Source organism: Buceros rhinoceros, unplaced genomic scaffold (assembly GCF_000710305.1).
Source record: "Buceros rhinoceros silvestris isolate BGI_N320 unplaced genomic scaffold, ASM71030v1 scaffold18264, whole genome shotgun sequence".
Classification (NCBI taxonomy): Eukaryota; Metazoa; Chordata; class Aves; order Bucerotiformes; family Bucerotidae; genus Buceros; species Buceros rhinoceros.
The window spans coordinates 32,918-46,910 of NW_010410243.1; the positions used below are offsets into that span (position 1 = coordinate 32,918).

Sequence of the window (13,993 nt, forward strand, 5' to 3'; positions counted from 1 at the left end):
ACAGAGAAAGAGCTACAGATGTCATCTCTCTGGACTTCTGTAAAGCCTTTGACACAGTCTCCCAAACACCCTTCTTTCTAAATTGGGAGATACAGATTTGATGGGTGGAAAATGGTTGGATGGTCACATCCAGAGGGTAGTGGTCAATGGTTCAATGTCCAGACAGAGATCAGTGATGAATAGTGTCCCTCAGTGGTCCATACTGGGACCAGTGCTGTTTAATTTTCTCATCAATGACAGCAGGATGGGGTGCACCCTCATCAAGTTTGCAGATGACACCAAGCTGAGTGGTGCAGTTGACGTCAGAGGGATGGGATGCCATCCAGAGGTACCTGGAGAAGCTGGAGGAGCGTGCCCATGTGAACCTCATGAGATTCAACAATGCAAGGTCCTGCACTTGGGTCGGGTCAATCCTTGGTATCAATACAGGCTGGAGGAGAGCAGTCCTGCAGAGAAGGGCTTGGGGTACTGGTGAATGAAAAGACTGGTCATGAGCTAACAATGTGCGCTCGCAGCCCAGAAAGTGAACCATACCCTGGGCTGCATCAAAAGCAGCATGGCCAGCAGGTCAAGGGAGGTGACCCTGCTGCTCCACTTTGCTGAGACCTCACCTGTAGTGCTCTGTCCAGCTCTGGAGTCTTCAGCACAAGAGGGATAGGGATCTGTTGGACCAGGTCCAGAGAAGGCCACAAAAATGATCAGGGGGATGGAACGCCTTTGCAGTGAGGACAGGCTGAGAGTTGGGGTTGTTCAGCCTGGAGAAGAGAAGGCTCCAGGGAGCCCTTATGGGTCTGGAGTCTTCAGCACAAGAGGGATAGGGATCTGTTGGACCAGGTCCAGAGAAGGCCACAAAAATGATCAGGGGGATGGAACGCCTTTGCAGTGAGGACAGGCTGAGAGTTGGGGTTGTTCAGCCTGGAGAAGAGAAGGCTCCAGGGAGACCTTATGGGGCCTTCGAGTACTTAAAGGGGGCCTACAGGAAAGATGGGGACAGACTTTTTAGCAGGGCCTGTTGTGACAGGACAAGGGGTGATGGTTTTAAACTAAAAGAGGGGAGAGTCAGACTAGGTATAGGGAAGAAATTGTTTACAATGAGAGGTGAGACATTGGCACAGAGAGGTGGTAGAAACATTCCAGGTCAAGTTGGACGGGGTTCTGAGCAAACTGATCTAGTTGAAGATGTTCCTGCTCACTGCGGGGGGCTTTGACTAGATGAGCTTTGACAGTCCCTTCCAACCTAAAGCATTCTGTGAGCTGTGCCCTCATAAACTTTTATTCTCAATATTAATTTCACAACGAACTATTCATTAAAATTTTAAAACACAAACAATGAAGTCTTTCAATTGATCAATACATACTCTAAACTGCACATAGGACTACTGTCAAGAAATATAAATGACGAAAAATTTTTTTCTCGTAAGAGGTAACCTTTCCTTTTGAGACATTGAAAAAGGTCAACATAAGCTGTTCAATACTATCTAGAATAGCACATGAACAGCTTAAACATTCAGACTTCTCTTTTCCTGCCTTTCTTGTTCTGAATAGCATGGATTTGGACATTGAAAGGAAACTCACTGAAACATAATTTGTTTAAAAACCACAAAATCCATAAATCTACCTTCTAAAAAGAAAAAAAATGCCTCTCGTACACAGTTTAAGATACATACATCTAAGGAAAATGCGAAAATATGAACTTATCTCCCATATGCCATGCCAGACATGACAAAAGTCAAACTTAGGAATTTTGTAATAATGAACCTAAGTTGAAGTGTACATTACCTCCTGCAATTTGCACAAAGATACATATAAACAAAAAATAGGCACTGCTGCGTAGATGCTCTCATCAATTCTCCCATTCAAATGCATACAGACACTGGCATACCGGTTTTAAAATCCTGACAGGTAGCTACTGGTAGGAGAATCTGCAGAACAACACGCTGAGAATCACCAACAGAAGGGCTGGGTCTCTGCCCAGGGCAGTGAAGATTTCCTGCCAAACTTTGCTTTGCATGCAGTTACTGAGTAGCAAATGCAGCCCGTGATATATGGGCAGTAACAGAAGACCATACTAGGTTCAAGCAATTTGCAGCAACAATACAACTCTGACAAACTCTGCTGCAGTGTTGGCAGCAAGCTTAACGAAGTCACTGCAGCTCGTGACAGTATCTACGGTGTAAGACAAATGCACTGCAGACAAGACACAGTCCTGGTTCCTCCTGCTCTGCGACACACTCCTGTTAGCATTCTACTCAGTATAACCCTTCGTTGTGACAACTCTCTGCTAACAGTTTTCTAAAGAGCTTTACACAGCTATTACAGTAATTCACATTTTTCATAGCTTACTAACACAAAACAATATAAAAAAAAAAAATCTTAAAGCACAGCCTCCCCTCCCTGTTTTATCTATTTGGCCTATTGCCCTCTCAAAGAAGGAATTTAAATTGATTTAATCTCTTCTTAACTGACAGGTTATGTTATATTTTGTGAAGACCTAAACAGACAACTGACTGGTATGTTTTAATTGAACATCAAAAAATTTATACTGTTCTGAACAGAGTGTATTCAGAAGATCTGATTTTTCTGTAAATGCTTATTCAGAAATGCTAAGCTCAGCAGTCAGTCTTGAACAGTGCAGATGATTAATCCTCTACAGGTGACTGATTCAGTGATTATTATGTTCATGTCGATAATAATCGTATCAATTAACATTTAAAAGCAGAGCTCTCAAAAATAAAATGTATCAACAGATATTCAACTACTGACAGAAGCAGAAGAAAGCATCAGGAAAAACTGAAATTGTCAGGTATTTTAAATAGTTCTGTTAAACAGCTTAAGTTTCCGAAACACTGCTGAGTTACTAGTCTCCTCCTCTGGTGATCTGTGAAGCAGAGCTGCAACAACATCCCGTAGATATCAGCTCCTCAGTTCAAGATACCTTAAACTTTACCATCTAGTTAAACAATGGTCTACTGGATCTCAAAAGGAAAACTCAGATTGGATAAAATTCAGCAAAACTCATGTTTATATGAGTTAATATCAACCCATTTGTTAATAGCAACCCATATCCAGTCAGACTGTCTTTCAGGTATTTATCTTTCTCTTGCAAGTAGGATTCCATATGCTTAACACAGACTGTAATGATAAAGCCTTCCAAAAAAGTGCCGTGTCACACACCCCACTGCCCCCCATCCCCTCTTTTTTTTTTTTTTTTTATAGCAAAAATGTTACTAAAAGTGTTAAATCTAAAAATTGATGCAGGTTGCTTATTTAAGTAGTCAAGGCTGCTGCTACTACTTTTTTTTTTTTTTTAATAGCAAAGATGTTACTAAAAGTGTTAAATCTAAAAATTGATGCAGGTTGCTTATTTAAGTAGTCAAGGCTGCTGCTACTACGCTGTCTATACTGACAAGGTATTTGTATCAGAAGACTTCTATATAATCAGCATTGATGAACTAGATTCCTGTTCCCTTAAAACTCAATTTGAGTGTGTTTTCCTCCCTCATAACTGACCCAAGATTGTAACAAATGCATGCGGGTCAGCAAAATGTTCCAACTTACTACTCTTGCAAAGCACCTCTAATTTAAAGATACTAGATTTAAATAACGCTACTTCCCCACCCCATTCATCTGCAGATTGAAGAAATCCCAGTACTGGATTGGAAGTCAATTTTTATGCCTGAAATACTGACCTAAGGGTTTTAAGCCACATGAAAGAATTGTTCTGTTACTGTCAAGAAACTGGCATCGGCATTATCTAAATTACATTGCAACCGAAACATGAGAAAATTAGAGTATCAACTCAACTGTTTTCCCAACATTGAAAACATAACAGTTAAGTGGAGTCAAGCTCAGGTGTGTTAAGTGAATCAGGAAAAAAAATCTACTTAAATTCTCAGAAGCTGATTCTTGCATCCTATTATGCAGATTCAATTTTTACCCCCAATTGTTGCAAGGTTTTTCCTGAGGTATTCTCTTCCTATCTGACCGACTCCATCACGATCTTGAATCTAATGGGTTATGTCACCTAAACAGGAATAAACAGAGGTCCCCAACTCAAATTATTTTTATTTCCTAAACTCAAATATTTACAAGTGCTCAGACATGCCTGTATAATCGAGGAAAGGAACTTCTAGACAATGCTCACTTCCTGTAAAATGTAGCTGCTGCTTCTTAAGTGATGCTCACATACAGCACTGACCTAACAAAAGCTATTATGATTTCCTTCTGTATTTGGAGCCCGTAACTATGTAACTTGCTACAAAAGAATTTTTCTTCCATGAGTAACAGTTCCCACTTTTGCAGGATCCAAAGTGGAACTGCAGTCATCACTTGCAAATGAAACCACTGTTTTTTTGGACTCAGTTGTAAAATAAATCTTTACTTTTCCTTATCTTGGATTACTACTGAAACAGGAAAACATTTAGCAAACAGTCCTGCATGTGTAAACCTAAGATGCTAAAAGCTCAACTGATGCAATACCTGAACTTCCGAAGACCACATCCCATGGAGAGCTGATAGGCTGTTCTTCTCCTTTTGCTCCACCTTCCTTATCAACACCTTGTATCCCAATCCCTGCTACAGTGGTCACCATCTCTAATTCCAGGTCAATCTACAAGAAGCAAAATTATACACACTGAATGTACAAAATTAACTTGCCTGAAATTACAGTTATTTTGAGCTAGACATCAAAACCAGTTTTTGCTGGCAAATAAAGACCAAATCCCAACAAATGCCAGGTATTTGTTTACACAGAAAAATAATTAATTTTACTATAACGCTTGCTGATGTGGTTGGGGTGAGTGGGGAGAAGGGGAAACAGCAAGCAGTGGGAAAACCACCTGCCTGGAACTCTCTTCCACACACAACAACACTGCTCTGTCAAGGTTTGCTCAGCAGTTGTAGAAGAAGGCATTAAAATTTTCTAGAGAAATATTCAGATAGACAACGACTGTGGATGTTTTATTTTAAACTTCTGTAAGAATATGACATAAAAATTCAGATACTGTCACAGTATCACCCAACTCTATATAAAATAATCTGTACAAAACAAATTATTTTTTCAATTTCATGCCCTAGAGCAAAAAAGTTTTTATTTGATTTTTTAAACCTCAGTCCCTTTATTTTTCCTTCACCTTTTATTATTTTCTATGTGACTTCCAAAATCTCTCATGCGTTTATTGTGATGATCAAAAAGGGAGTCTCTCATGCACAGAATCTTCTAACTTTTGTAGCAGTAAATGCACTCTTTTTGCAAGGCCCATGGCTTGTACAAACACTTGAAAGCATGTCCTGTAGCTGTGGTATTACTTTAATTCTTGGATACCCTCACAGCACATTTAGATGAAAGGGAACAGCTAATTATCATGGAAAAAGCTGAAGAATTTTTATCTAGATCTTCAGATGTTTCTGTGCGGTCTTTGTTACTTGCAACACCCTATTTCCTGTGGTCACCAGGCTACAGCAAAGAATATTAGTAAGATGAAGACCCTGGAGCAAACCACTCATTTTTAGTAATAATATTTCTTTATACATAGGGAGCCTTAGTCCTTTCCAGAAAGAAACCTGGTAGCCATCTACAATGAATACAGTGCAGGGAGGTTGTGGACTAGTGTTCTGAAGTGAAACACAGAATGAACCGACTCAACAGTACAAAGCTGGCTGAAATTGAGTAAGGATGTACTCCTCTGATCACAAATTAGACCTACTGGTGAGGATCCGAGTGTCAGATCTGAGATGCACAAAGTAGCTTTAATACTAAGGTAATGTTACATTGCTTCAAAAATCTTAACTCCTGATCATTTTAAATTTGACCTAACCAAATGTATGATCCAATGCCAACATAGTAACATTCCTATGCGCTAAAGCCTCACAAGTGTTTAATAAAAAGCAATCCACATGTAGATAATTCTGATATGAAAGCAGTTACCAGTACTTTAGAGACCCAAAGAGCTAACAAGTTTAGATTCCCTGAACCATAGTAGTACAATAACTTTAGATAAGAATCTAATACTACTGGAAGTGAAACAAAGACAATTTTTGCTTCCAGTACTAAGAATAGATGCTTCTCATAACAGGAAAGTAAGAGTCACCAGGAAAAAAAAATCAGTTATGCTAAAACAAGTAGCGCATACCATCTTCATCTGAAAGGAAAGCACAAAAGTATATGCAGATCTCTAAAAAAATAAACCACACAACAGCATTTATTTGTCAGATATTGGGCCAAATTTCCTTCCTCATGTTGCGGATATTTGAAGAGTAATTGATTCGGTGTAAATTTTCACCTGTGTAAGTAGAATAAGGTATAAGAGATTAGAAAAAGAGAAAATTTACCTTTCTAATGAGGTGATTTTCTGTATCAGCTACGTAAATAACATTGTTTTTTATAGCAATCCCTTGTGGTGAGTTGAAAGCTGCCTCTGAAAATCTTCCATCTCTCCTACCACTGTTTGGACCTATAAACGAAACAAACTCAAAAATCATTTTAGAATAAAAAAAAAACCCCAACAAAAAATACCAACTTAAAAATAAACTGCATACATTTAAGACTGTAAGAGGATAACATATCCTACGACTTGCTTTCACAGCACCTTGTACAGTTTACATTATTAATATTTTGTGCAGTTTCATTTCAGTCACTATGCTATGTGATTACAGTAGCCTGGTGCTACTGAGTTTTGAACTCATTCTCCACAAGTTCTCTCTTTCTTTAAGATTATCTTCCAAAGACAAGTCTTAATAGAGGTCTAAAGTGTTCCTGTTCCCTTGCACTAAAGAACAACAGCAACAACAGAAGACAGAAATAAAAACCAAAACGCATCATTTTTTATTCCCAACTACATCAAAGCAAGCCAGCAGGAAAAACTCTGATTTCCAAAACTCAACTCCATTTCAGTGGTTTAGATTTTGATATAATCACAAATGAAACTAGTATTTGATTAGCAGCATTTTCTTTTATTAATAATAATAATCACGTAAAAGATGACACGGAACTAATTACACAAAAGACCAGTGAGAACAATGGGAGTGACAGTCCTCTGCACAGAGCAAACAAGAAATAGAAAGGAACATGATCTGCATATAACAGCAGGAAGGTAACCATCATATTTCAGCAGGTGCAACATCTAAAGTGCATTAGCAGTATGTGTCAGCAGAAGACATTTAGGCGAGTTATGTGTGCATCATGATTTATGATGCAAATACAGTAATTTCAACCTTATTGCATGCCCACATTTACTACTGTATTATCAACTTGATTGCATTATCTTCTGCTCTCTGAATCATTTCACTGAGTCACTGAAACACACAAACCTTTACAACTGACTGCCAAAAGACAATTTAGACATGCAGGACTGAGGTACTGGTGTGTCAAATTCCAGTAGTTCTCCTGGTAAGCACCAGGGAACTGGTGAAGGGAACAGCACAGAGTGCCACAGGAAGGAGGGGTCCCAGTGCAGAGGTTAGGACACTGCCCTCTGAACTGCTGTTTACCAACTATCCCAGAACAGTAAAGGGTAGTTTGCCACAGAGACTTCAACTCATTAAACAGAAACCAAATTCTCTCACTTTTATCATAAGAAATGCTGTTTGTACTTCCCATAGGAGAAGGGTATTAAGACTAATGCCTTTATCGGGTAATTGGTCTGTCTGTCCAATGCACTGTTACATCAAACAGCAGGAGATTTTCTTCCTTTCTTTAAACAGCAGTGCCATTGGTATTTTTATGAGGTTTTTAGGATCCTGCCATGGGACAGGCATTAGTCAATGCCAGACTATGTGATACAGGACACATCAGTATACAGGTCCTGATTCTGAGACATAAACGAACGATTATCTTCAAAGATTTGGGGATTCAACCACTTCCTAAATCTATTACAGCTGCTCATAGATGGACTGTCTGAACAGCTACACACTTGGTGAATTAAGATGTAACTTTGACCACTGTGACAGATTAAAAAAAGAACAAGTCTGTTTTATTCTTGAAAGAGTAAGTTAAAGAGATTATTTTTTTTAAAACTGAAATGTTATCAATACAAATTTTGTAACAATTGCAATTACATTTAAAATACTACCAATATTTTTGTAAGTTCTTTACGTGTAGAACACAGGCCTTTTCATATGCATTAAGGCAACTTCATTTTCAGGTGCCTAGGTAATAGTACAATGCCACTGTTCTTAATAATTCTCCCCTCCTCTAAAAAACAGAAGGGGATCCTTTTTTTGTTTAAAAAAAAAACCCAACAAAAACCATAATCCACACCACAAAAACCTTTCCACACACCACCACCACTACATTTCAACATTCATTTCTTCTACTGGAAAAGGAGGCATTACTGTCACTTTTCCCCACCTCGCTGCTGGATGTGGATGTACATCACTTAATCTAAATCCACTTGCAGCTCTTTCAAAAGACACAAAATGTACTTTTTGTAATTCATATTGGACATCACATGGAAATACAAACTTAAGTCAATGGAACAAAGGAAAAAAATTAGACACTTCAACCAATTGCATTAACAGAGCCTCCCATTGATGCTACTGTACTATATCCCCCTCATACCCAGTAAAAGTTATTTATTTAAGTAGAAAAAAAAAATTCTGGCAATGCTTATGAAGTCTAGGCCCTCTAAGAACAGAACCAGCCTAGTAGGCCTAGTGAACATACTCTACTCCCAAACTAAAATTACTACAATAAACTTAAACACCCTTACCTCCAATAGTGTGCAGAATCTGTCCATTTTTTCGAGTAACCAAAATCCTATGATGCCCAGTGTCTGCTATTACCAGCCTTTCTCCTGACTTATCTACGGTCACTTTTCCAGGAAACAGCAGGGGAGAAGGTGGGAGGGAGTCTCTATACAGCTTTATTCCAATGCTATTATCTTTGATTTGTCCTCTCTCCTTGTAGAATTTCAGTGTTACAGAAGTAAACAAAAACAACTTCTCTCTGTGTCCCTCTCCAACAAGTGAAAATAGCATATTTCCACGAGGCCCAAGAATGACCAGAGTTGGCCAGCAGGACACTTCCAGTTCATGCCACAGCGTTGCATCTGCATCATTTACTACAGGGTGGGCAATATTATACCTCAGAATGGCACTTTTAATGCTATCCAGAACTTTTTCGTTTGGGAATTTTGCTGAATGGACACCAACAATAATAAGACCATCTGAAAGGAAAAAAAAAAGTCATGCATTGAAACGTATTTGTATATGAATTTTAAAAAGTAACAATAAAGCACAGTTATCACAGAGTGACTGCTTTCCAGAATGAAAGAGTTTTTCAATAAACATCTCAAGGGGAGTGTAGTTAGCCATGTGTACAAATACTGAAACTCAGAAATAACATTTCAGTAAAATTACTGAACTTTAGGACCATTACTTCACCAGCTGTTGGACATTTAATATGTCATAAATTGTTCTTAGTTCCTGAACCTCTACATACTAAGGTAGAAAATTCTTTCAAAGTAATTACAGGTAAGTTGTAGCAGTTAAACTGATACTTTGGGTTTTTTTCAGATATTTACAATACCTCTTTGTCTTTTGATTCCTATACACAACTACTATGTTTTAGAAAATGAATTCTGTTCCACATTTAACAAGGAATCACAAACGTTACACTGAGCTCTGAAAGTCCAGCATTACCTTGGCATACCTAATTCTAGATAAACAGTAAAAAACCCCAAAAAAGTTTAGTCTTCTGAAATCAATACAGTATTCTGTATTTCAAATACAAATGGCAGCACTGACAACTATGGCAAAATAAACACCTAGCACTTGTTACAAACCAGACAGGCTCAAACCCTTTTTCTTCAAAAAACCCCATACCAAACCAAAAAACAACCAAGAAAAGAAGAAAAAATAAAGGGTGGGGTGGAGGCACAGAGGATTAAATCATTCATTTTTTGTTCCTCCCTTTAAAATGTTTAACTTAATTTCTATATTTGATTAATAAAGACGAGAGTTTAGGTTTTCTTACTGCACTTGAAATCCCAGTATAAAGGTGTTTCATAAGCATAAAGTAACATACACTGCTTATATAATACCAACCGTAAAAATCAATCAAAAGCACACAATTATGATGAGCTTCCTTGAATTGTTTGCTTATTTTCTTAGTTTTATGAAACTCAAACACAGAAATAAAAATCTATGGCTTAGACTTCAGCTGCTTTTCCCTTGCAACAAGAAATAAATCTACTTGTCCCCAGTGCAGAAAATTACATAAACAACCCCAAATTTTCTACTCCCCCTTCCTACCCAACAGAAAAAGCATAAAGAACCTTCCTTCAGTCAAACCACTTTTCAGTACTTTTTAGGAGCAAAAAAAGATGAAGAACCACAAGCTGCACCCGGCCTCCTGCCAAAAAAATACACCAAAAAACAACCAAACCCAAACCAAAACACATCCTACATCCTTTTTCAGGGTTTTAAATTATGTTTTATTAGAATAATCTCCACTAAATTAAGTAAACTGTGCACATGACATCAGTACCATACTTCATCTCAATTTGTATTCAAAGAATACTATTAGCTGTAAGTGTAATCTTGTTAAGAGTCAAAGTAACTTGTCAATTCCTCCTGAAGTAAGGAAGGTAACAACAGTAACCATGCAGTTGTAAAAAACTGCAATACAATAATTTTAAAGCGGAACTGTTAATCTAATGGAAATCCTTACACAGTAACCTTACTACTTATCAAAAAAATCACTTGTGTTTCTGGAGAGCACAAGCATTTTGTAACCACAAATAACAATTAGGATCTTTCTACTTCTTTATCCAAATTAAAGTTTCACATTTTCATGTGATCTTTTGTGTTATTTTCAGGAAAGGAGTGAAATTATATGGGAAAGGAAAACAGCCTTACAGCTGACACCCAACTTAATCTTACCACAGTATTAGAAATTATTTTGATGACAACAACAAAGCAGTACCTTTACGGTAGCGGTGCAATGTGGTTAGGTGGACATGCTTGTTCTACCCTCACCTCTGTTTTTGTGGAAGAAATGTAAGAAAGACAATTATTTCAAGTCTTAAATAACTGTATTATTTGAGCTGAGAAGTTTGTTTCCTTCTAAAAAACCCTGATTTAATCTCAAATTGACTTTTTATTTGGAAAAATGGAAAACTATTTTCCTCTTTTAGCCTTTCTTTTTCAACCTTAAAACATGGCTAATGGAGAAGAACATCATCTTCAATGTGGCAACAGGAAAGGGTAAAGCGCTGCACAATAAAAGACTTAGTTGAATATAACAATTTCACATATAAAGAATTTAAAAATTGCTATAACTGATAGACTTTATCAAACCTATTGGCAGAGGATGTTGCAATTATCAGACATCCGAAATTGCAGTATCATTAACTGCTGAATTCCAAACAGCAGGTCAAATATTTTAACTGTAATAGGATCAACAGCAGCACTTGTCCTTCCAAAATATCATTAAAGCTAGAAAGACAATTCTATACTGAACACTGAACAGCACAAATAAGTTCTAACATCCTCTCATGAAAAAAACTCCTGTGGAAACTGATGGATGCTATGCTGAGATGCAAGAATGTGCACACTATTTAGAGCATTTTATGTGAAGGATTATAGCAGAGCACAACAATGGACTCACGCCAAGCTATTTCTGAATATTAAAAAGTACTCCCTCTTATAGAAGTCATTTCTGGACTGCTGATAACATGAACTGAATATGCACTGGGGTTTAAAATAACTTTCTGAATGCCACTTGAAACACAGAAATAGCACCGCTGAAGATAGCGGTGAGAACATATCAGATAAAGATGCTAGGCGACATTTAATCCTATGGAAAGCAGCTCTTTATTTTGAAACAGATCTCCTGAAGTTCCTCCTTTCTGAAGTTCCAGACAATAGAACTATGTGCATAGGTACAATGATATATATAATGGTTTAGGATCACCCGAAAACTACAGCTTCTTGTGTTCAGTTTTCTCATGCTGATGATCACACTGCAGAAGTTTTCACATACTCCACCTAGGAGGGCATTTGAACCACATAAAAAAAAATAGAGTAGCAAAAATGTATGTACACACTGTACAATCAAAAAAGACATATCAATATTGAGGTTTGTTCTTAGTGGGGATTTTTGTTTGTTTGAACAATCAAGCACCTTAATCTCTTCCTGAATCCAACTGATATCCTCTGTTTCCTAATGGATTAAATTTAAAACCAATGTTCCACACATCTGCTCTTCCTTCCCTTTACCTTCACTTTCACCCCAAGTATCTTTCTTCTCACTCCAGTTCCTATAGGAACAGGATAGCTCAAATCCAAAAAGAACTTATTAGGACAGCTCAAATGCTAAAAGAATTTATCACCTATCAATAAAGTATTTTCCTCAAGTAAAAACTCTTACGACAGCAAATTTAATACAGGTCAAATAAAAAATTGCGTCTCCAAGCAGACCCTCAGTTCAGAGTGCTGCAGCCTCTAGAGATGTTCAAATACTTTAAAGAGAAAGCTTGTGGGAAGAGGCTGTTATAATTAGTGTTTTGTTATCAACTGATTTAACAGCTTGCTCTTAAAAATAGAATAAGGATATGACAGCTGTATTAATACAGTAACACTTACTACAAAACATTTATCATTTAAAGATATTATTCATTATATGATCAAAGTGATCTTTTGAAATCTCAATCTAGACCTTCTTCCCAGCATGGCCACAGCAGTCCAGTTATCCTTCACTGATAACCTTCCACTTAAAACTGTCTTCCTCCCAAAAAACCCCACCATGACAGTTTTTCCTTCTTAGATAAAGTTTCTCATATCTGAAACATTATACCAGATCTCAAATTTCTCCAAAGCAAGCAACTAAGTTTTCCAATGTAGAAAAATTAGTTTGAGCCTTCTGTAGAGTGCTATGGAAACCTAAAATATGTAAGTGAACTACTTCAAGAACTCGAAAATTCAAAGATAAGGTAATTTCTTTCTCTCATGAAAGGAGGTAACACATGAAATAAATGCTGCCAAAATTAAAAACAACCAGAAATGCCAATGGAGAACCAGAAACTTAAGTATTATATGATAATGTTATTTTCTACACATATATATATTTAATACAATATTTTTAGGGCTGAAAGTAACACTGCTCTTCATCTTACTGTCCAGTCTATTAAAATATCCAAGACAAGTAGCTGATACATTCTGTGTAAGACCATGGCTTATCTCTGACAAGTCATCACAATGACAAGAGACTGCATTCCTCATAGGAATTACCCTGCATTTTTACTCAGAGAAAGATGTGATTTTAAAGAGCTTAATTCCTTCTCCAGAATACTGGACTTCTAACAGTACATAACATGATGCCAATACCAAAAAAATCCCAAACCAAGCCTACATTTTGTTATTTCAGTTGGAATGGAAAAAACAGTAATCGTAACTATATCTCTTCCATCAGCTTTACTAAACTCTTCTCCAAGCTGGTTCCCAAGTCAAGTGTAGAGGGTTACATACTTATATCAACTGTGAACCTGCACTTAACATCCTTGCATAGCTTTTTTGCAAATAGTCTTATTTAGGAGGATACCAGATTTGGGCTTTAAGCACATATCCTGTTTCTTTAATTATTCAGACACAACAGATACCTTATTTAACCCCATTTAAAAGTGTGATGGGAGCATATACAGTCACCTTTTTTAGGGCACTTAAAAGATTAGAAGACATTTTTAGGCATTGCTGAAATTTTGCCAGCTCTTTAGTAACCAGCAACAAAGTGACTCAGCTACTCCGCCTGCAATGCTGCCAGGAAATTCTGATCCAAGCAAGCCAAAGCACTTTTACCTTTATCAGAGTACTGGTGCTCTAACGCGTGGAGATCAGGCAGCAGGTGCAAGCAATTGATGCAACAGTAAGTAAAGAAATCCAACACCACAACTTTTCCGCAAAGGTCTTTGTGAAGAGAAAGAGGTCCTTCAGTGTTTAACCATTGTAGACCTGGAATTCAGAGAACGGCAACACCCAGTGAGGGGAAGGGTAGGGA

The 13,993-nt window shown here is 37.4% G+C and overlaps 1 protein-coding gene across 1 annotated transcript in view; it reads right to left on the minus strand.

Moving 5' to 3' along the window:
- NHLRC2 (NHL repeat containing 2) overlaps positions 1-13,993 on the minus strand; it is a 27,435-nt gene that overhangs the window by 12,529 nt on the left and 913 nt on the right. The window contains exons 2-5 of the mRNA XM_010135554.1: positions 13,795-13,947; positions 8,709-9,164; positions 6,331-6,452; positions 4,480-4,609 (exon numbers count right to left, since the gene is read on the minus strand). Of these exons, the coding sequence (XP_010133856.1) occupies positions 4,480-4,609; positions 6,331-6,452; positions 8,709-9,164; positions 13,795-13,947 (861 nt within the window). The remainder of the gene's footprint in view (positions 1-4,479; positions 4,610-6,330; positions 6,453-8,708; positions 9,165-13,794; positions 13,948-13,993) is intronic.